The 21,150-nt window shown below is 49.5% G+C and overlaps 9 protein-coding genes across 9 annotated transcripts; 5 read left to right on the top strand and 4 right to left on the bottom strand.

The window, feature by feature from the left end:
* The first annotated feature begins 48 nt into the window (after positions 1 to 48).
* Positions 49 to 1,792, top strand: M430DRAFT_67118 (hypothetical protein). The gene has a single exon (XM_024869269.1). The coding sequence runs from the start codon at positions 281 to 283 to the stop codon at positions 1,364 to 1,366; it is 1,086 nt and encodes a 361-aa protein (XP_024720287.1). The 5' UTR covers positions 49 to 280; the 3' UTR covers positions 1,367 to 1,792.
* Positions 1,718 to 3,621, bottom strand: M430DRAFT_103069 (hypothetical protein; the record flags this gene model as incomplete). Its single annotated transcript, XM_024860840.1, has 4 exons — positions 1,718 to 1,805; positions 1,853 to 2,181; positions 2,234 to 2,478; positions 2,529 to 3,621. The coding sequence occupies 4 exons, from the start codon at positions 3,619 to 3,621 to the stop codon at positions 1,718 to 1,720; spliced, it is 1,755 nt and encodes a 584-aa protein (XP_024720286.1).
* A 528-nt stretch (positions 3,622 to 4,149) lies between these two features.
* M430DRAFT_248221 (hypothetical protein) lies at positions 4,150 to 5,300 on the top strand. Its single transcript, XM_024865140.1, has 4 exons — positions 4,150 to 4,339; positions 4,398 to 4,498; positions 4,557 to 4,798; positions 4,912 to 5,300. Exons 1-4 carry the CDS (start codon positions 4,245 to 4,247, stop codon positions 4,984 to 4,986), a joined length of 513 nt encoding a protein of 170 aa, XP_024720285.1. The 5' UTR covers positions 4,150 to 4,244; the 3' UTR covers positions 4,987 to 5,300.
* Positions 5,301 to 6,400: 1,100 nt separating this feature from the next.
* Positions 6,401 to 7,963, bottom strand: M430DRAFT_248214 (hypothetical protein). Its single transcript, XM_024865139.1, has 4 exons — positions 7,543 to 7,963; positions 7,456 to 7,480; positions 7,327 to 7,349; positions 6,401 to 7,202 (listed from the first exon to the last, which is right to left on the bottom strand). Exons 1-4 carry the CDS (start codon positions 7,856 to 7,858, stop codon positions 6,454 to 6,456), a joined length of 1,113 nt encoding a protein of 370 aa, XP_024720284.1. The 5' UTR covers positions 7,859 to 7,963; the 3' UTR covers positions 6,401 to 6,453.
* A 367-nt stretch (positions 7,964 to 8,330) lies between these two features.
* On the top strand, positions 8,331 to 10,602 carry M430DRAFT_103632 (hypothetical protein; the record flags this gene model as incomplete). The annotated part of the gene is made up of 3 exons (XM_024860872.1): positions 8,331 to 8,429; positions 8,483 to 8,662; positions 8,710 to 10,602. 3 exons carry the CDS (start codon positions 8,331 to 8,333, stop codon positions 10,600 to 10,602), a joined length of 2,172 nt encoding a protein of 723 aa, XP_024720283.1.
* Positions 10,603 to 10,848: 246 nt separating this feature from the next.
* M430DRAFT_103037 (hypothetical protein) lies at positions 10,849 to 13,736 on the bottom strand (the record flags this gene model as incomplete). Its single annotated transcript, XM_024860835.1, has 4 exons — positions 10,849 to 10,878; positions 10,929 to 13,406; positions 13,465 to 13,535; positions 13,589 to 13,736. The coding sequence occupies 4 exons, from the start codon at positions 13,734 to 13,736 to the stop codon at positions 10,849 to 10,851; spliced, it is 2,727 nt and encodes a 908-aa protein (XP_024720282.1).
* Positions 13,737 to 14,077: 341 nt separating this feature from the next.
* M430DRAFT_122426 (hypothetical protein) lies at positions 14,078 to 15,631 on the top strand. Its single transcript, XM_024861849.1, has one exon. The coding sequence runs from the start codon at positions 14,109 to 14,111 to the stop codon at positions 15,366 to 15,368; it is 1,260 nt and encodes a 419-aa protein (XP_024720281.1). The 5' UTR covers positions 14,078 to 14,108; the 3' UTR covers positions 15,369 to 15,631.
* Positions 15,632 to 16,044: 413 nt separating this feature from the next.
* M430DRAFT_103277 (hypothetical protein) lies at positions 16,045 to 18,136 on the bottom strand (the record flags this gene model as incomplete). Its single annotated transcript, XM_024860856.1, has 7 exons — positions 16,045 to 16,174; positions 16,226 to 16,315; positions 16,365 to 16,682; positions 16,736 to 16,827; positions 16,880 to 16,969; positions 17,021 to 17,111; positions 17,163 to 18,136. The coding sequence occupies 7 exons, from the start codon at positions 18,134 to 18,136 to the stop codon at positions 16,045 to 16,047; spliced, it is 1,785 nt and encodes a 594-aa protein (XP_024720280.1).
* A 2,144-nt stretch (positions 18,137 to 20,280) lies between these two features.
* Positions 20,281 to 21,136, top strand: M430DRAFT_248172 (hypothetical protein). The gene is made up of 2 exons (XM_024865138.1): positions 20,281 to 20,432; positions 20,488 to 21,136. Exon 2 carries the CDS (start codon positions 20,539 to 20,541, stop codon positions 21,085 to 21,087), a length of 549 nt encoding a protein of 182 aa, XP_024720279.1. The 5' UTR covers positions 20,281 to 20,432; positions 20,488 to 20,538; the 3' UTR covers positions 21,088 to 21,136.
* Positions 21,137 to 21,150: the final 14 nt, after the last annotated feature.

The following is a 21,150-nucleotide window of genomic DNA, read 5'->3' as shown; positions in this document are numbered from 1 at the left end:
CTCCCGACGCCAACGTCAAAATAAGGTAAGGTAAGTAAAGTTCCTCCACATCTACATCTCCATCTCCATCTCCATTTACGTGTTTGTATCTTGTATCTTATATCCTATATCCTATATCCTACCTATATATCCCACATCGTATATCTTGTTCTCCATCTCCATCTCCATCTCCATCTCTCCTTGCCCTTCTCCTCCTAATTGTTTTCTCTCCTCCCTCTACCGTTCAACCCTGCATCTACTACGACCACAACATCAGATTCTCTATTACTCCTTCGAGATCATGGCTTCTTCATCTCAAGACCTCGCTGCCACCCCAGAAAACCAAACCATCGTTCCACCCGCCCAAGCTCAAGCTGCCCAGATTCCCCTACAATCCTTCTCCCTCCCAACCTTCCCGCCAGAAGCCTTCACAGCAGGTCTCGGGTCACTTATTCTAACCTCAGACATCAAACTTACCGAGTACACGGATCTTCTAGAGAAACCATTCTCAATTCCCGAACTCCCGACCTCTATCAAGAGTTTAACCCTCGAGCTATTCTCTCTAGGATACCCTCCTGGTTTCCTCACCGCGCTAGGAAAGCGCCTACCCGATCTCAAATCTCTGACTATCTACTCGCAACTCTTTGCGGGGACAAGCCCGGCGTCACGCGAAGATGCCTTGACATTCCTCCGGTTCCAGCCGGCACTCCAAGAGCTCCACCTCCTAGATGTGTTTGGGTCTCCTGGGTTATTCACCGATCTGGCCAAGGCCTTGTCGCCGTGCCTCCGGTTCCTGGAGGTCAATTACACATATCGCCATTCGGACCCGGGGTTCTTGACCTCGGTCCCGTCCAAGGAAGTCTCGGCGTTGGTTTCGAAGGAGTTGGTCGGCCTGACCATGAGCATTTCTGCGCCTGATATTACGGACGATGAAGATGATATAGAGGGGACTGAGGTAGGCATCAAGCCCGTCGCGGGGCAAGATGCCAGGGAGTTCGCCACGAGGCTAGCTGAGGACAGTGAGGGGTTGGTGATGCTGGATGCGACAATGTTCGAGCTGACTCCTAAAGAGGTGGAGGACATCTTGGATAAACATGAAGGAATAAAGGTTTTGGGGTTCACGGTGGGGTTGGATGACAGCTGGGACGAGGCCCTTGATATGTTAGCCAAGAAGGAAAGAGGTTTTGAGGTCCTAGAAATCGTGGCGGTTCCGAGAGAGGGTATGGTTGAAAAATTGAAAGAGGACCCGCAAGTCCAGATCAGCAAGGGGTCGCTGGATGCGCTTGGTCAGATATGCAAGGAGCTGAGAAGTATCAAATTTAGCATTCTGAGGACGAAGCAAGAGCTGTGGACAAAGGAGGATGGTGTGTGGGAAAAGAGGACCTGATTGCCAGAGCTGGCCTGAACTCGTGAAAGTGGCTGGAAGTGGTTAGCCATGTAGAGATTTCAATCCAACATTGAATCCAAGGAGAATTGGCAGTGGTGATATACTGGACTGCCTCGCCATGCCTTGTAAGTTGACTGCACGATTACCCTTTCTTCCATAATTAGCAACGCCCAACAGTCACCCAGGTGCGAGATGAACATGACTTCCAACGGGCGTTAGTCAATCAGAGACCTCCATGTATCGAGGCCCCTGTAATCTGATATTTCCAAACTCGTCTAAAAGCGTCTAAATCGTCTAAATCGTCTAAGCTTCATACTCCAATATATAACTCGGAGTCAGATCATCGTTATTTTACCCAGCAGCATTCCTATTCTGGGCATCCTCGACCGCTTGATCCCAATCTGCTTGATACAGGAACCATCCTTCAAGGGCAGCAACCCTATCATGCGTTAGTTGCACAATCTTAATAACTCAGGGGTCACTTACAAGCCGAGTGCAATCGCAACGCCAGTCCATAACCCCTCCAGATTCCAATGGAGTCCAAAAGCGGTGCCGAAAGATATGGGCATGGCGATTACATAATATGAGAAAAGGTTGACCCATCCTCCTATTTCTTGCCGTCCTAAGCCTCTCAGCAGTCCGTTGCAATTTGCTGCTAATGCATCAAAGAGCTGGAACGCAGCACACAATGGTAGCACCTGGGCAACCAAGTCGACGACGCCCTGGTCATCGGTGAAAAGTTGTGGGATGTAGTTACGGAGCGAGGAAAGCAGGACCACATTGAACATTCCGACAATGCCGGCAGCAAAGAAGGCCTGGGTCATATATTAGTATACTGGCAATGGTCGTGGTACAACCCCAACTTACCACTTTAGCACTTGTCTTTGCAGCATCCGCCAGTGTGGCTCCGATGAGATTGGCGACACGGGTGGAAGCAGCAATGGAAATTGGAAATGGTATCTGGAATGTAAGAGCCGTGAGAGTACTTAAGATACTCTGTGCTGCGAGATGAGTTGTTGAGAAATAACTCGATGCAAGGGTAAGGATTTCGAAGGCCAGAAATTCCGCCTCTACCATCAGAAGACCAGGAAGAGCCAGTCTGATCATTGGACCTACAAATATAATTAGCATTTTATTGTAGTCTAGAGAAAAGCAAACCCACCCCAATTCTTGAACGCCTTCTTGGTAAACCCATTCCAGCACTGTTTGCCATCTACAAAGTATACATAGCAAAAAAGAAACAAAGGCAGTAGGTTGTCAGTCACAGCAACGGCAATTGGGGCCCCTACAAAACCCCAATCGAAATGCCAAACAAACAGCCAGTTCATCAGGGCGTTCAGCGGTGCTGCTACCAGAAGTACGTAGGTCGTAGCTGAAAACAACCCTTGGGCCTGGACGAATCGTTTGCCGCTCTCGAAACAGGCATATCCAGGAGCCCCGAGAAGCAGAATTCGTAGATACAGGCCAGCAAGCTCGGCTGAACGCTGTTCAGGTACTATCCTTTGCAGAATTTGTTCGGCACAAAGCCAGACAATGCCAATGGGAATAGTCAATGTCCAAAGGAAGTAAACCATTCGTTGCAATTGGAGACCGACAAGGTGCCTCCGCCCGGATCCATATGCCTGAGCACATAGTGTATCCAAACTCGTAGCCAGACCCTGATAAATGGCATAACCGCTAATATTTGCAGTCATACTGGCCAAGCTCACTGCACCAAGCTCCACCTTACCTAAATGGCCAACTGTAAATATACTGGCCACCGTGAGGGAATATTGTAAAATAAATGTAACGACTAAAGGACTCGAGTATCTGAACAGGGTCTTTGCTTCTCGCTGCCATGTAGTCTTGATTACTCCTGCAGCTACGGCCGCTTCCCATTGTTGGTTTAGCCGTTCATGGCGGGCTCGAGGGGTCTCCTGAGGGCCATTGGGTAATAAAACTGACGTTTCTGACGGCTCAGCTGTGAGCGCAGGTACTACTGAAGGAGCTTCCTCGTCTATCTCAGTCTTTGGTCTCTTCGTGCTGAAAATCCTTTTGTATAACTGGCTGATTGCGCTACGTTTCGGAGATTCGGGATGTTTTGGTGGGGCAAGATGATTGTCTCGTAGGAGACTGAGCTCCTCATTCCTCGATTGCTTTTTCTCCTTCTTTGTGAGCCATGCAGCTTCTGCGTGCTGAGGAGTTACAGCAGGCCTTGAACCGCCAAATGCCACAAAGCTGGGCCGTCGGTAGGAATTGGCCATTGAGTGCTGCATTGGAGGTGGTCGGATTGTCGAAGCTTCAGACTCATCGTCAGAGCTGGGACTACTGCTCCCATGGATTCCCTCGTTATAATTGTTTTCGTCGTCATCGTCGAGATCTCGCGCCAAAGATTCCTGAGCAATTGGAGACGCAGAAAGGTAGGACGAGCTGAAGGGAGACCGGGCCATACCCGGCCCAGCTTCTATGGCCCTTGGAGGAGTCGACATCGTTGCTCAGACGGACTGGGTATGCGAGCTATAGGAATCATTAGACGCAGAAGATCCAGCAAGTATGAAAAAGGGTTTATACTCCGTATAGTTACTCAACACCTACTCATTCTTGGAATTACTCGGTGTGGAAGATCCCCGCCAATTCCATGTTTTTCACGATAAGCAGCTACTTGGGTTATGTAAGCCAGCCGCATTCCAAGAGAGGAATGTCCAGGCGAGGGGAAGTTATGACATAATAAGGCACAGTGCACGTGACATCTTTACTGTTGCGCCATTCGAACGCTCTAGGTAAGCTACCTCGCACGCTGCATGACTTGACATGACTTGACTTGCCTTGGACGTTGAGGTATACTTAGCAGCTTGGTACTCTACACTACTTAAACTATTATCCACTAAGGTAGTTCATCATGCCCCCGCCAGGAGATGAGGAGGATGCCCGCCCAAAGAACACATATAGACCCTTGGGCATTCCTCTTCATGCCTTTCCAGTCAATGTTGCCGAGTACGTATGGCCCTCTTCAGGATGCGGATGCTGGAGACTGGAGGCTGACAATTCACAGGCATCACGGCAAATCCGTCTTCTGCGTTCCCCCCTTGTTCGGTCCACTGCTCTTTGACAACACAGACAGCGATGCAAGAGATCACTGTGCAAACGAACGAAGTACTTCGCTACTCCTCCTGACTCCCTCCAAACAGCTACTTACTCCTTACCCGCGCAGCGTTCCTCTCCTACCTCCGCCTCAGCATCTACATGACCATCGTCAGCATCGCGATCGTAATCTCTTTCCATTTAAAATCCCAACCCTCCCGGCTGGAATTGCGAATGGCTCGTCCCCTCGGCGTAGTATTCTGGCTGTTAAGCCTTGCTTGTCTCGCGCTGGGATTTGGGAATTATATTAAGACCGTTAATAAGTATAGCCGGAGGGCCGCTATAGTGCAGACTGGCTGGAAGACGCAATCGGTAGGCTTTTCTAGTTTTATGTTTCAGTGGTGAGGGGTATATCGCTGGTGCGGGGGAGAATAAGGAGACCAGGGGGGAATTTAGATAGGAGACGCTGACGATGTGTGCAATAGGTCTTATCAATCATTGCTCTTTTCATCATTGCCGTTTGTGTGCTCTTTCTGGCCACAAATTCGAAGAGATATTGAGGGATATACCTTGGACTAACAAGAATGAGAACACGAGATACTGGACGTCGTACGAATCGCCAAAAGGAGTGGTTCTTCCAACCCCAGCAAACCCCCTTCCACTCCAAATGAATACCAAAAATAATTCCAATGAATAAAATGGACCCGCGGGGGAGGGGTTCGGTGTTAGGGCCATGGAGGGTTGAATACACACCTCATAAATCGACTCCTAGGGCTACCTATTCCACCGAAGCGTGACCCCCCTTTTCCACATCCTGACGGACTACTTCTTCACCGCGCAATTCGCTAATTGATCAAACTTTTACTTTTTCGATCCCAATACGAGACTTAAGGAAGTAGTGCACGGCTCATGGAAAGCTGTAGCCGGCCTAGAGAGACGGGGGCGGGTTTCCACTACCTATCGTATACAATGCTAGGAAATAGGTTGGCGCCTGCTTCAATTGTGGGAGCTTTTGCCCTATTTCTGTGAATAGGTAAGTTTGGGAAGTTGGAGATCTGGCGAATGAGGTGAGAGGGATTTGGTTGGGGAGGGGAGGGCCCTTGTGAAAGGGTTCATAGGCTTCATCATTATATATACTAGCTACTTGACAGTTCAAGTCTCGCATAGCGAAGGAATTTAAAGGCTATATGGATCAAGACACAAACCCCGGGGAAGCATACTACAGAAGTTGCCATTCCGATCTCCATAAGACCATCTCCAGTTCACGAGATGAGGCACCAGAGTTAGGGGATGCAGCGGTGCTTGTGACAGAAGGGACAGTCGATGCTGCCGGAACTGGTGATCACGAACCACCGGCCGAGAAGAATATAGCAGCGGCGAAATCACAGTGGTATCCTCCTAGGGCCCTGAACCTTCCCACGGGCTAAACATGGGGACTTGGCTTGTTAATTCAACTTTCGTTGCAGCAAGTGCAAAGTCTCATACGTTTGGGCAACAATGACAGTTGTCATCGCAGCACGGTTAAGGAGGCTGGCGTTCAAGGAATGTGGGATTACTTTGTTAACCTTGGAGCGTGAGAATTCTGAAGAGTCAGTTCTGGGGTTCTGTTGCGCTGTTATCCTAAATATACTTACCATTTCTCTGGTACAAGAGCCCTGTACTTTGGCTCGTCGTATCGTATGTGAGATAGGTGATGGTATCCAGTAAGAGATTTCTAGGTGCGACTGAAAGCATAATTCATGCGGTAAGGGCGACTTCTCTTGGGCGAAGAGTTATGAATTGTCAAGCTCCTATCAGGTATATGTTGACCGGAAGCTTTCCAGAACCCGAAAACATCCTCTTGGGATCTCAAAGGTCGCCTTTCAGACCTTGTTTTTGTCCCCAAAAATGTCCAGTGATTCAAGCGGCATGTCCATTCTAGTTCTGCGTTTTGCTCCAGAGACAATCGCGACCCACACATCACTGCGACCAAGCCCTTTTGTTGGGTGAAGCCGAGTAATGAGCATTCCAACCAGCTTTCTTTTAGATCAGATATTAAAGCCATCATGCCTCGGGGGGTCGCAGAACCTCCAAAGACCTGCTTGTTCTGCAGCAGTGCGGACACTCGAAATCTCTTGTTTATTGACATGCCGGTTGATCTCTTCATATCTCACCGTCCCACCCTGCTCTTTCTCCGTTGTGGAACCCTTACGAGAGGGCTTCACCTTTCCGACATGTGCGTCTGGGTGGTATTGCTCCATGATGTTCACAAAAACGTCCCTCGAAATATTACTAGCCAGCCACTTCATGATCTCCTGGCCTTCGGCTTCGTAGCCTGGCATGACCAGATGCCTGACAAGCACCCCCTTCTTCGCGATTCCATCTAAGGAGAATGCTAGGTCACCCACTTGATCGAACATGGCCTTGACACTCTCCATGGCTGTCTCGGTATAATTGTCTGCCTTCAATAGTCGTTTCGAAGTACTATCTTTCCAGACTTTGAAATCCGGCAGATAAATATCAACTAAGCCATCTAGCAGCTCGATCGAGGCTAATGAATCAAATGCTGAAGTATTGTATACAATAGGCACCTTCAAACCCAGATCACGGGCATGAAGGATTGAGAGGACGACCTGTGGGACGACGTGCTCGGGAGTGATCAGGTTGATATTGTGGACATTCCCGACGTTTTGGAGCTTGATATACCATTCGGCAAGCTCTTCGGGAGTAAGATCTTGACCGTTCCTCTGGTGTGCAATATCGTGGTTCTGGCAAAATACGCAACGAAGATTACATCCTAGACGAGGACTGTATCAGTACACTATTACAAGGTAAGCAATAGGCATGTGGGCCATAATCGTGTCTCAGTGCCCGCCTTTCGAAAGAGTGATGCTCGCTGACCGCGGCACGACATTACTGACCACTAAAGAATACTGCGCCAGATCTTTAGCCTATAAAGTTAGCACCTCTTGCCCCAGAGAGATAAATTCTCCTTAAGTTGTAAGAAGAATCAAGATCAGACCAAAATGTTATTCTCAGGGAATACTGACCCATTGTGCCCTTGTATGCATGGTTCTGTAACAAACTCTTAGCAAGACCTCCTCCTAGAGGATGTATAGACCTGTAGTGCCACTCACCTTCGCCAAAGTGCGGTGCGATAACGTTGACCTTGACTGTCTCCGCTCCAATCATACAAGTGCCTGTCTTCTCGTATCTGTTGACGCCACACAGCCGAGGACATAGGTTGCAGTTCCGTAGATGTGCATACGCAGCAGATCTTTTCTTCGATGCGTCGACCGAAGAAAGTAACTGATACCTTGGGATATAATCTTCGACTAGAAAAGGGGGCGCCAAATGGAGGTTTCGTGCTTGAAATAGGGGAGATGCCCGTCTGTTTGGAAATGCGCCCCGTGTAAAACGAGGAGTAGACCGAGCCAGCCTTGCTGTGTACATTATGTGAAGATGTGAAAATAAACTTAACAATTATCAAAAACCGGTCTATCGATGTGATATAAACACAGAATATCTGACAGGATGCAGAAGATGTATCCTTATAACTGCAGCGTGAAATGACGAAATTGAGGCGAAGGACGTTGGACCGGAATATATATATCACGGCTTAGTCAGCGACCGGTCCCAAGTTCGCGCCAGTTAAGAAGTTCCTCATTCATGGAGTCAGGCATTGATATCATTCCACACTCTTCATTATTCTCTTTTTAAGCAGAGAAATTTGCAAATAATCTTCAAATGAAGACAATTTCTGTTCTGTAGTTTTTTGTGGTAAAAACCTCAAACTATAAAGACTTACCGGTAGTCTGAATCTGGATCTATACCAGCCGGTCCAGCCCCTTGCCGCAAGTTCATCGGCTCCCACAGCCTCTCCCTTTTCAGATGCTCTTCGGAGTGTGAGGGCAAGGTTGCAGAGATGTCGGAGCCTATGGATGTGGATCTAGAGGTCCCTAGAGGCACCAAACGGAAAGCCGACGACGACCTCTCCATAGTCACAGCACCAAGAAGGATCAAAGTACGTTCCGAGGATCTCTCTGTATAGACATTCTTCCTAATGCTTCTAAAAAGGCCCTTGATCCCGATGTTGTGAATAAGATTGCCGCTGGTGAGATTATTGTGGCACCTGTGCATGCTCTGAAAGAGCTCATAGAGAATGCCGTTGATGCGGGGTCCACCCTTCTCGAGATCGTTGTTAAAGAAGGTGGTTTGAAGCTGTTGCAGATCACTGACAACGGACACGGGATAAATGTAAGCCCTCATTTTGATTCTCTTGATTACACGCTGAGACTTCGAAGAAAGAGGATCTTCCCATCCTGTGCGAACGATTTACAACTTCGAAGCTCAAAGCTTTCGAAGATTTGACATCAATTGGCACCTACGGATTTCGGGGTGAAGCTTTGGCTAGTATCAGTCATATAGCACATCTCAGTGTTACTACTAGGACGAAGGATTCCAACTGTGCTTACAGAGCGCATTATGACAGTGGACGGCTTGCACCAGCGAAGCCGGGCCAAAGTGCGGATCCGAAGCCCATAGCAGGCCGTCAAGGAACCCAAATAACAGTTGAAGACCTCTTCTACAATGTTCCTACCCGTCGCCGTGCCTTCAGGTCAGCATCGGAAGAGTACAACAAGATCCTCGATGTAGTTGGAAGGTATGCAGTCCACTGCGACGGGGTAGCATTCAGCTGCAAGAAGCATGGAGAGGCTAGCGCAACGATATCAACGCAGTCAACTTCTTCAACCGTCGATCGTATTCGTCAGATTCATGGCAGCTCAGTCGCAAACGAACTAATAGAATTCGAATCTGCTGACGAGCGATGGGGGTTCAAGGCCCATGGATGGACAACCAATGCTAATTATCATGTGAAGAAGACGACGCTTCTTCTGTTCATCAACAGTCGCTCCGTTGAGTCTTCCAATATCCGCAAAGCGATTGAGCAGACCTATTCCACATTTCTGCCCAAGGGAGGTCATCCTTTTACATACCTCAGCCTTGAAATAGACCCTCAACGAGTCGACGTCAACGTTCACCCAACTAAACGAGAGGTCAACTTTCTGAATGAAGATGAAATTATCGAGACGGTCTGCAATGACATCCGCACGAAGCTTGCAAATGTTGATACGAGCCGAACCTTCATGACGCAAACCCTACTCCCAGGAGCACGAGGACCAACGACGACAGCCAGTCCAGATGCGGCCAGTGGCTCCAAGAGCCGTGCCCCAGCTGTCTCGACACCGAAGTCGAAGCCCTATGAAAACAATTTGGTACGTACCGATGCAAAACTCCGAACCATAACGAGCATGCTTCTGCCCGGGGCTGGAAGCAATAACGAGCAGCCCACCGAACCCCGGCCAGAAGACGTGGAATACGAAGACTCGGACCGGGAACTCGTTCCCTGCCGCCTGCTTACTATCAAAGAGTTACGTGCTGAAGTCCGTGATGCGATGCACAACGAGCTCACCGAGATTTTCGCGGGTCATACCTTTGTTGGGATTGTAGACGAGCGGCGACGACTTGCCGCAATCCAAGGAGGGGTAAAGCTTTTCCTCGTCGATTATGGCATGGTCAGCAATGAGTACTTCTACCAAGTAGGCCTCACTCATTTTGGAAACTTCGGAGCAATCCGCTTTGACCCTCCTCTAAATCTCAAAGAACTCCTTGCCCTGGCCGCCGAGCAAGAGAAAGCGACAAACCCGCCAGCTACAGAGGAAGACGATTTCAGCATCGAAGAAGTTGTCGAGCTAGTCTCGACGCAGCTAATCGAGCGGCGAGAAATGCTGCTTGAATACTTCTCCCTGGAAATTTCCGAAGAGGGGGATCTTATCAGTATCCCGCTCCTCTTGAAGGGCTATACACCCAGTCTTGCTAAACTCCCGCGCTTTCTGCTCAGGTTGGGACCCCACGTAAACTGGACGGAGGAGAAAGAATGCTTTGCGACTTTTTTGAGGGAGCTGGCTTCCTTTTACGTACCTGAACAACTCCCGCCTACACCGGGTCCTGAGGATTCAGAGGAGGGCTTGGATGAAGAGATCAAGAGCCGAAGAGACAAAATAAGACGGGTTGTGGAGCATGTTATGTTCCCAGCGTTTAGAGCAAGGCTGATTGCAACGAAATCATTGGTAAATCGTGGGGTATTGGAGGTTGCGAATCTGAAGGGTCTATATCGGGTGTTTGAGAGGTGTTAGGACATTGGTAATTCCTGGGGATGGCTCCCTCCAAGCCTTTGCAGATGCTAGGAGTTCTAGCGGCGCTATTGTATTATAACATTAGTGATATATGGCCTGTGTTACATTAAAATACATGATTTCACAGTAGAAAGAGATAGGAGCGATCATCAAGGGCTGTCATCATTTTGCAGCTGACGTTGCTCGCACAGCCATGTCTACGGCTACCTATTATACAGTTTATTTAGTTCCTACCAATTGCACCGTTCAGCTCTTGTCTCCATCCCATTCCGGATTCTGCTCGATTGTTAGTAAATTTACTATAAATCTGGATAGAGAAACCATACCTTTCTCAAAATCACCAACCCTTCAAGGTTGCTACTCAGACTTATGTATTGCTCATCTTCCAATTCCGCACGCTCACCGTATGCCAACAGAACTGGAGTGCTCTGTGTCTGCCATCCAGTAATCGTCTTGGGTCGACCTGCTTGACCCACAACATCCACGGCTTGTCCAACTCGGACATTGACGGTCAGTGGCTTCAAGTCTTCGTCGAGGGTAACAAGGAACCTAGGATGCATGGCCGTAACAAGATAGTAAAGGAGATAATGAGATTTGTCAGTGATGAACTGCTTGGCATCGATCATGGCGATCAAGACTGAGAGAAGGCCACCGGCGGAGACTCTCGAAAGTACCTGCCGATCGGTGTGGAACGGGTTTATCGAGAGAGTGCCTTTGCCCATGTGAAGTAGACCCTGGGCAATCCGAACCATGAACAGGGACTCCTGATCGCGGTGATAGTAGCTTGCAAGCTGTCTAAGAAGCTGAGCTAGTCTTGCATTGTTCGTTCCAGCACCGAGAAGTCCCATTGCGAAGATTGCATTGATCGCAACATCATTATCGTTGTCGTGACTGTACCGTGATAAGGTATCGTAGACTTTCATCTGGGGGTTGCTGGGGCTGATCAGACCCATAGCTAAGGGGACTGCCTTTCTGATGTTGGCCTCTCCGTAGTGCATCAGATGGCCGAATTGGCGCAAAACCATCTCCTGACCAACTTCCTCACCCATCGCCACCAGACCCAGACCGATAACCGCGTATGCCTGGAGTAATTCATCTCCCTTCTTGTCATCTGTATCTTCAATATGGTCGTTGCAGATGTGAAGAAGCTCCTGGAGCTTCAAAACAGTGCCAGTGCCTGCCCATGCGCAGATTTCCGCTAGCACCGAAGTGGGCTTCGACATCGGATGATCGATGGCCTTCAGTGTCTCTAGAATAACATCTACTTGCTCCTGCTTTCCGAAATAGAGAAGACCAAGACCAAGAGCCATGAAGCGGGTCCACTTGTCTTTGAGCTGGGATTTCCGGTCATCGTCCAGGAAAGTTTGCACGATCGTCTCAGTGACATCGCTGTTGGCAGAGCCAACGAAAATCATGCCCAGTGAAAGAGCAGCCATTGCTGAGATCTGCATATCCAGGGAAGTGTCGGCAACAATCGGCAACAGCAGTTCAAGGAGAGCCTCGCGATTTGACCCAGCGTAGGCCAGACCAAGACCCATTATGGAAGCAACCTTGACCAAAGGGCTCTTGTGGTTCAACTTCTCCTCGTCGCCAAGTAGCGCCAGCGCAGGGTCGGAATCGATTCTCACACCCGAATTCATGATACCAATAGCCAACATAGCGCCAGCTTGTATCTGATCTTCTGGCGCATATGTGTATTTGTCGATTTTGTCCAGACCGGTTTCCACATCCCACAGCATTAATGTACCCAATGAGGCAACCGTGGACATCATCCCTTCCTCCTTCGTCTTCCATACCCAACTTGACTTCTCATCCTCAACCATCATCATCTTGTCATTGCCAAATCCGGCATTGACAAATGCATTTACGAATCCAGCAGCCAAGTTATGTCTCGCAGAATCCAGGTTGGTGAGGCCAGCAACGCGATTGCTTTCGAGATGGCTCTTGTAGATATCTTCGGTTGTCTTTGGATCCAAAATGTTCAACTCCTTAGCCAGAGATTTGAAGTGCTCCGGCAGCTTTGTGTTGTTAAGACATTCCGCAATCTCTTGTTCCTCCTCAGTCTCAGTGGGCAAATCCAAAAAGATCTGCTGTCTGGCGATAAGGAACGCCATTTGCTTCTTAAGAGCGACATCGTTGGTCGAATCGAAGTCTTTTCTTATGAGGTCGATGTCATTTAGACGGATCGCAAGAACAATGGCCTGAGTTAGTTGATCATATTGCTTGTAGATATCGTGCGCGGTTCGGAGAAATTGCTGATCTTCGGGGTATGTCAAGAGGTTGACCATGCTGACCATGTAGAGGCAGACGCGGGGGTAAGTGTCTTGGTCAAGGAATTTAGGTATGTCTTCAATTATTTCGAGTTCGCTCATGAGATCGACCGCATCGGCCTCAGCATTGCTTTTGAGAAATAGAGGTACGAGGACGAGGGCAAGGTCAATGAGATCTTGATATGGCTCATCGTCTGTTAACCTCTTGGTATATACCTCCCCGAGCTCCAAAGCAAGATGTCGCGTATATTCGTGACCCCAAGATCCGATGTCTACAGTTGGAGCAAGCAACCTGTATTTCAGGGTATCTTGTCGGCCTTCGTCAGAGAACGTCATGCCAATCACCGAGAGCACATCCGCAAGTGATGTCTTGTCATCTCCAGCAGGCCATTCCTCGTAAAGTTTCGTCATCGCTTCATAATGCGGGCGAAGGAACTTGAGTGGTTTTGGGACTGCGGTCATCGATGAGGTCGAGGTCTTGATCGAGTCTTTGATTGCCTCGAGGGCGGATTTGTAGAGGCTCGTATCAGGTTCCTGATTTCGGAGTTCTGTCAGAATGCAACAACTAGAACCTAGTACAAGATAGTCATACCGTTAAGCGCTCTACGAGCATATCGAGCTCGTTCTTGAGCTGTTGATCCTCTTCACTCAGCTCTTCAGTTGCTGGATGCTTTATTAGCAAGGGAGTCCAAAGCATCTGGAGGCTGGCCACTTACCGCCAATGACCCCATCTTCCTTCTTCCCATTCACGAGAGGCTTTCCATCCTTATCCTTCTTCACGTCCTCAGCTTTGTTGGGCTCTCCATCTATTGCCTTTCCCTTGCCCTTGTCGACAGACTTGGCGGGTTCGCCATCCTTGGCCATCGTGACTGGGGAAAGCGACCGTTAATGGAAAGGAAAGGTCGAGGCTGAGGTCGAGGAGCGGCGCGCAAAAGGACTCAAAATACCCAGGTGATCTGGCTATTTAGAAAGGAGAGTTTGTGGAGCTCGGGGTCAATGTCAATATTGTTGATTATGTTCTTCTAGGCACTCTGAGCTTCCGCGTACAAACGAAAGCTCACTTGGAGACGGGCTCGCTAAGTGGACGCGCTAAGGTTGATTATAAGTCCGTAAGCGGTAAAACATAGTAAATGGATGGTGTGGCATTATCACCGAGCCTCGCTTTTCTTTAGACGGCAGAAAATAATAGCTGCAAAGAATCAGAATTTCCAACCCTCGAAGACAGCGCATTCAACCATGAGGCTCGATACTAAGGCTATGCGGTATCTGACCGCAGAGGACTGGAGAACCCTCACTGCCGTCGAAACGGGCTCCAAAAACCACGAAGTGGTCCCAACGCCACTAATCGGACAAATATCTGGTCTGCGAGGTGGGGTTCACAAGAGCATATCTGCACTGGCCAAAGTAGGACTGATTGCGCGTCTGAAAAATGCCAAATACGATGGGTATCGCCTGACCTATGGAGGACTCGACTATCTTGCTCTGAACACATACCGGAAGCGAAAGGATGTATACAGCGTGGGCAATCAGATCGGGGTTGGAAAGGAAAGCGATATCTTCGTCGTTGCGGACGAGAAGGGCGTTCAGAGGGTATTGAAGATCCACAGACTTGGTCGCATCTCCTTCCGAACTGTCAAGGCAAACCGGGATTACCTACGGAACCGATCGTCGGGTTCTTGGATGTACATGTCACGTCTGGCAGCTTTGAAAGAGTTTGCCTTCATGACGGCCCTCCGAGATAACGGGTTTCCTGTTCCAGAGCCGCTGTCACAATCAAGACATACGATAGTTATGTCCTTGATAGATGCTTTTCCTATGCGTCAAATCTCCTCCGTGCCAGATCCAGCTGCCTTGTACGCGGAGCTCATAGCCATGATTCTACGACTCGCACAGTATGGGTTGATACATGGCGATTTTAATGAATTCAACATTTTGATCAAGGAAGAGACGAACAAGAATGCAACGGAAGACTCCAAGACGGAGTCTATAACTTTAACACCGATCCTTATCGACTTTCCACAGATGGTCTCCATTGACCATGTTAATGCAGAGTATTACTTCGACCGCGACGTCAATTGCATCAAGCGATTTTTTGAGCGCCGTTTCCATTTCGTCAGTGATGAGAAAGGCCCACATTTTGCGGACGCACGGAAACTAGTTGGGAAGGATGGGGTCGAGAGACTTGATGTATCTGTCGAGGCGTCGGGATTCTCCAGGAAAATGGCAAAAGAACTTGAGGCTTATATGAAAGAGGTTGGCGTCGATGGTGACGGATCATCGGCTGCCACTCCAGGAGACGAGGATGAAGAAGAAAACGAGGAGGACGAAGATGAAGATAACAGCGAAGAAGAAGATTCTTATGTGGACAGAGACCAAGCAGGCACCAGTGAGCAGCCAGAATCGACAACTTCCACCATCGAGGAGTCTGGCATTGTACGGGACCGTTTTGGAAATGAAGTTTCAGTATCCCAGCTCCAGGTCGATGACAAGACGTGAGGTAAAACACACTACAAGAGTACAATACTATTCGTCACTTCCAACGACTAATTCCGTCGAATAAATAGCCTCCCAGAAGCCTGAGCTGAACAAGTCACTGTCAAACTGAAAGCCACCGTTCCGGTAAGACAAGGGCCGGGGTGGCAGGGGAGGAAGGGGAATGCCGCAGTTAGGGCATTCAGTTTATGAATCTGGACTTTATAGACACGATGACAGCGGTATATCAGATGGCAACTCTCAGTGGAATTGTGTTCAACTATGCTACAAAAGTTTCCCACCTAGTAGCAACAGGAGCAAAGAAAGAAAATGTTTACAGTGAAGTGCATGGATTGATATAGACCGTCGGAAAAGTAACGCCCCCATCAATGCCATTACGCCAGACCATGTTCTTAAGATACCAGTAGTAGGTCGACATGCAATACAAGGTTGCAAGACTCGAAATATATTGGAAGGTGCGAGTGTATGCGAAACATAGTCAATACTGGACCGAGTAGGTATGTCGTCTGTATGTCTGCTGCTTGCAATTATGCATGTATGGTGGACAGTATTAGTTGGGTGGTAGGCGTTGCGCCATATGTGTGAGGCTGCAAAGGGCCAAGCCTTGTAAAAGCTAATGTCGAAGAATAAACGAAAGAGTGTAGACAGTACGCTGTTCTGTTGCCACTCGAATGCTGCTTTAAGACTTGCGAGCGGATGGAGAAGTAGTGGAGCCACCATGGGCCACAACTGGCGAGTCGCAATGGACAGTGACACCATCTTCGCCAGAGCCATCCTCAGAAATTGGTGGCGTGGACATGGAGAGTTTTCTAAGGAATAGTCAGCCAGTATCAGAACCCCAGGAGGTTCTGGGGGCTTACTGTTCCTTAGGCTTAGTGGTGTTAGGCTCAGTGAGAGGCACTTTTGCCTGTCGATCAACATCCTTGAAGACAGGACCGGAGCCAACAGAGCTGAAGGTCTGGTGAGTAATGGACCATATCAATCAAGCGATGAGCTTACCTGTGGACAGAATCTTCACGCTTCCAAGAGCCGTTGGCCCTAGAAGGAAGATGGCGAGCGATCTGAGAAGCGCGGGGGAGGAGCGGAGATGCTACTGCTAACGGCGGGGAAAGTGCGAGAATATCAGCAGCTGAGCCGCCATAAGCACCAACATTGTACTCGTTGGTCCGGAACTGTCTACGTTCGGTTGTAATACGCTTCAGATCCTTCTGGGCTGGGGTATCGGCGTAACGGACTTGAAGGAGGAGACCCTCTTCGCCAATTGGCTGACCGTGGAACTTCTTGATGATCTCTTCGCAGATTTCACGGCTCTCAAAACTACAATAATTGGTCAGTAAAATGGAAAATCAGAGTCAGGTAGAGGTGTATACCGAGCAAAGCCGACACCACGGCTGTTATTCTGATGATCACGAAGGATTCTGCTCGAACTGACAGTGTAGTCCATGAAGATAGCACCAAGTTCCTATAGAAGTATCAGCACTTTGTCTATAAACTATGCTAAAGGTGAAGCGGACCGATTCAGTCATGTTCTTGGGCAAATTCGAAACGTAGAGGTTGGTTGACGATTCATCGCCTTCAGCCTTGAGACGGGAATTGAAGGACTCCTATCAATAATTAGTGACAAGATGATATTCTGGGTAAGCAGGAGGAAATACTCTAGCAAATCCAACCTCATAGCCAAGCTTGTAAAATCCACGGATGCAGAGTTCGGAGTCGCGAACATTGTAGTACTTGGCAAATCCGAAGCTACCGAGGCATTAGCGAGGAGAAATATGGGAGTAAAACGGAGGATGTTACCCTTTGCAGGCACCAGTAGAGGTATCAATAATAGCCTTGGAAGTTTCAACCTTGCCAAAACGTGCCGCATATGCAGCGAGAGTTTCATCATCAGTGTTTGGGTGAAGGCCACGAATGTAAACGTTGCGATTGCCGAAGATGGGGTTTGATAAGCTCTGGTCTAGAGTTCTCATGCTCTCACGAGGTGTAAAAACGGCGGGCACAGCTCGAGGGATGGCTGGATGTTGAACAAGCAAAGCGTCAATATCAACATCGATGGGGATGGTCTTGTATGGTAAGGGCTTGGCAACCTGCTGGATTTGTGGAAGCCCAAGCTGTTGCGGTGAAGGCGTGGAACCAAATGGAGACCGATCAACTGGTGCAATCTGAGTGGCCTGATCGCGCAGAGAAGTTGGGCCATAGTAGGGAGTTCCTGGAACAGACTCGTTGGTGGAGTAAGAACCACGGCGATTTTCGAGGCCGGGAACGTCCTTGTGTATATGATCCGATCTATCTGTGTAGTAGCCAGCACGACCTGGCGTGTATGGCAACATTGGATAACCAGGAAGGTAGCCGTACGCAGTCTGCGCGAGATACGGTAAGGTGGCAGGATAAGTGTAAGAGTTGTCCGGAAGTTGACTCGGGGCCAAAGGTTGGGTAGGATACATGCCAGGATTAGGAGCACAGAAAAGCTGACCATCCGGAGTCACGTAGAACTGGGTATTGCCACCAAGAGGGAGTTGATTGGCACCCATTGCGGCATTTGCAGAAGCCATATTGCCACCAGGAAGAGCCAAGCCAGCGAGATGATTGATCATGGCACTCATGGAAAGACTCTCGTTCTGAGAGCTCGGGACTTGACCTTGAGCGTACGTGACTCCCTGACTCTGGGGTTCGTGGTGCCCACGAACAGGCGGCTGCGTGTACATGTTCGTCGTGGTGGTGCGAGGGGCGAAGGTAGTCTCTGTGTGATTCGCAGTCTGTTGGTAAGACATGGTACTCTACCGTGTTCTGTCAGCTTGTTCAGATTAAGGCACCTCAGAGAGAAGTTGAGATGGCAAGAATGGACGGGGGTAGAGGAAAGGACATTGGGGAGTGTTGGAGTTGAGTGAATTGGTAGAGCAAAGGTGAGAAGGCAACTTGGCTCAAGGTAGCGCGGCAAAGGAAAAAGAGCCAAATATGTCGCCTCGCAGAAGTGAATCACATATCTGCGAGATAGAAGGCTAGGACGAAAGATAAGAGATGAAAATGACCTACATCCACAGCCTCTGGGACAAGAGCTTGAAGCAAGTCCTTGTGTATCGAATGCAGTTCAGAGTAATAGACTGCAGGAGCCGAGGTCAGCAATGGTGGCCTAGGCAGGATTCGAGGAGTAACAGACCCTGCGGGGAGTAACCAGAAGAGCAAAAGAGTGCTACTGTGCTTCTGGATGGAGGGGACTGGTACTGCCAGCTTTGCTGCTCTGAAAGATCCGAGAAGGCTGTGAGTCTGACGGGGTCAGAGTAGCGAGCGGGAATTCTAGAAGATAGGGAGCTATCAAGCCAGATGGGATTGTAGTGTAGAGATTGTGATTGTGATTGTGATGGGACTGTTGTTGTGGTGTTGATGGATGGATGAAGGAGAGGGAGAAGAGAAGAGCAGCTTCGGCTGGGGAAAGACGACTTATAAAGGGGGCTGCCAGAACGTGACGGTTTTGGCAGGAACGCGTGTTGAGGGTGAGGTTTAAGCGGAAGGGTCAGGTCGAGTCCTCTGCCCAGGTAAACAAAATAGGAAGCAGAAGTCAAAGCAGGAACAGAAGCGCAAGTGCAAGCAAAACAGCAAAATTGACAACCTTCAGCCATGATCAATCTATCTATCATACACTCGTACGCGCAATGTTATCCTACCATCCGGATTCTGCAAGACAGCCGCCGTGATGGAGAGGGCTGAGAATATACAGAGCCGTGAAGGTTGGGTTCTGATGGGGACAAAGACATCTTTATGGCTACTTGATCTTCTGTGCTTGGAATCTGTGCGTCTGATGGATGCTCGCTCCTGCACGAACCCCTTCTTCCTATTCCCGCCTCTACCGACAGGCGTTGCATGCAATTACCAGAGGTGCCGGTGCAAGGAGTAGGGACAAGGTCCAACAAACGCCCCCAGAACTGTCCGTTTCCTTCTCCACATGCAGACTACTGGAAGAACTTGGCAGCTGCCTGGGTACCTACCTCCAAGGGGGGTCTGCAAGGTCCAAACGGCAGACTCGATTGCCCATTCAAAGGCCAATGAGGTGAGTATTCGACCCTCCTCAAAAATAAGAACTGGTGGAAATGCCATGCATATTGCTGGTCAAAGCTGACAGCTCTTACGCCTCCAGATACCGAGTCGACCCTTGGGAACTCTCAACCGGCTTGTTCCATAACGCAAGTTACAGCCACAACAAGGCTCGGGGCGAACCATCTGGTGGCTCTTAGCACTGCCTTTTGACATTGTACCCTGGTAATATGCCCCAGCAGGAACGGTCTGTCATGGAGGTTCCTCGCATAGAGAATTGGTTTCTGATAATGAGCAGTCATGGCATTTTGCGGATGGAAACGATGTCTGCTATGTTTCGGTCCCGGACACAAAAGTGTGGGAGAGCTCGAGAAAAGAGCCTAGGGTCCGGCTTGTCTCTTTGCAGAGATCAACCCAATGACTGAGGTAGGGAAGTACGGAGTAGTGATAGGCTCATAGCGAAGGCCGGTACGATTACGGGGACTCTGGGGCTGGGGTAGGGCTGGGTGGCTGTTGGGTCAAAGATTGAACGCTGGCAGTCAGTCCGTCCCAAGAAACCCTCGAGGCCTCGACCGGGAGGCCCGAAACAAGTGACCCCTTGCCTGCCGGCTATCTAGTAGATCGTTCTCGGGAGCTTGGGAAAAGGCAGGTAGATGTTTGTTCCCGAGTGGGTGACGTCCAAATTCGAAGGGATATGCTCTGTATGGCAAAGGTCATTATTGTTTTTTTCTTCTGAACATCCTTACTTGCAGATTCCGCGCATGGGCCGCCAGTTATCAACTGAACTCGCACATAATTGCAGACATCGTCCTCTGAGTTCAGGGGTACACCAGACGGCAGTTCAGTGGATGATGCATGGCAGGTGATTATGTAAGGCTGGCGGGCATGCGTGCTCTGGAGAAGCTGCTGAATTGCCGCTGCCCTTCGGAGGTACCAGCTACCACTCACCAGCCAAATAATCCCTCCGACGGCCTAATGTACGGTGCTCCGTTTTGTTGTGATGTTTAGTCGTGACTTGGGGCGGAAAAAACGAGATGGGTCTGTTTCTCCGCCTTGTCTTTACGGGGTAATATCCAGTACTAACATGGCATAGCTACTCCCGCTCCCCCTCCTCCCCCTCCCTCCCCGCCAGCGCCAAGAAGACATGCACACATGCATCTCCGCCTCCCCCATCCGAACCCCCAAATCCCCCATCCGCACCCGATCCGCGAACCTCTGTTTGCCAGCCCTGCTGCCGATACCCCTCACTAACCCCATTCCGGACCGGGCCATCGAACATGTCTGTTTGCTTGAGCGGGGGATATACGCTATTGTCCTCGGATGGATATGCAGATCTCGGAAAGCGATCATGGCAAACAGTGACGACTTGAGCAGTAGTCGGGCCTCGAAGAAAGGATCCTTTGTGGGATTGGGAATGGGAATAATAGGAGAAGGGAGAAGGGTAAGAGGTAGGAAGCAAGCAAACAACTACCGTTCAATATGCAACATACCCTTCCTCGGCACGGCACTCTCTCAACTCGACTGCATAGTTGAGACGGGTAAAAATATAAAAAGCGATGGAGTGCCCAAACCACTGCAGCTTTCCCCCCTCCCCCCCTCCCTCCCGAGCACAACCCCTCCCCTCCCCGGGAAGCTCTCACGGAACGCATCAAGGATTCGTATTCGTATACACGAACCTAAGGCACATACATAGGTACTTACTGTAAGGTATATGCGGACCAAGATCTGCCGTAGGGCTGGCTGGCTGGCTGGCTGG

Source organism: Amorphotheca resinae (assembly GCF_003019875.1).
Source record: "Amorphotheca resinae ATCC 22711 unplaced genomic scaffold M430scaffold_7, whole genome shotgun sequence".
In the NCBI taxonomy this organism is placed as follows: Eukaryota; Fungi; Ascomycota; class Leotiomycetes; order Helotiales; family Amorphothecaceae; genus Amorphotheca; species Amorphotheca resinae.
The sequence above is the reverse complement of the archived record's forward strand: the minus strand, read 5'-3'. Positions and strand labels throughout refer to the sequence as shown.

Excerpts from the sequence above, each read along its gene's own strand:
- M430DRAFT_248221 (XM_024865140.1), top strand. The coding sequence starts at position 4,245 with ATGCCCCCGCCAGGAGATGAGGAGGATGCCCGCCCAAAGAACACATAT. Across the intron at positions 4,499-4,556 it reads TCACTGTGCAAACGAACGAA|CGTTCCTCTCCTACCTCCGC; the intron begins GTACTTCGCTAC and ends TTACCCGCGCAG. Across the intron at positions 4,799-4,911 it reads CTGGCTGGAAGACGCAATCG|GTCTTATCAATCATTGCTCT; the intron begins GTAGGCTTTTCT and ends TGTGTGCAATAG.
- M430DRAFT_248172 (XM_024865138.1), top strand. The coding sequence starts at position 20,539 with ATGCACACATGCATCTCCGCCTCCCCCATCCGAACCCCCAAATCCCCC.
- M430DRAFT_248214 (XM_024865139.1), bottom strand. The coding sequence starts at position 7,858 with ATGTACACAGCAAGGCTGGCTCGGTCTACTCCTCGTTTTACACGGGGC. Across the intron at positions 7,350-7,455 it reads TGCATACAAGGGCACAATGG|ATCTGGCGCAGTATTCTTTA; the intron begins GTCAGTATTCCC and ends TATAGGCTAAAG. Across the intron at positions 7,203-7,326 it reads TGGCGCAGTATTCTTTAGTG|GATGTAATCTTCGTTGCGTA; the intron begins GTCAGTAATGTC and ends GTCCTCGTCTAG.
- M430DRAFT_122426 (XM_024861849.1), top strand. The coding sequence starts at position 14,109 with ATGAGGCTCGATACTAAGGCTATGCGGTATCTGACCGCAGAGGACTGG.
- M430DRAFT_67118 (XM_024869269.1), top strand. The coding sequence starts at position 281 with ATGGCTTCTTCATCTCAAGACCTCGCTGCCACCCCAGAAAACCAAACC.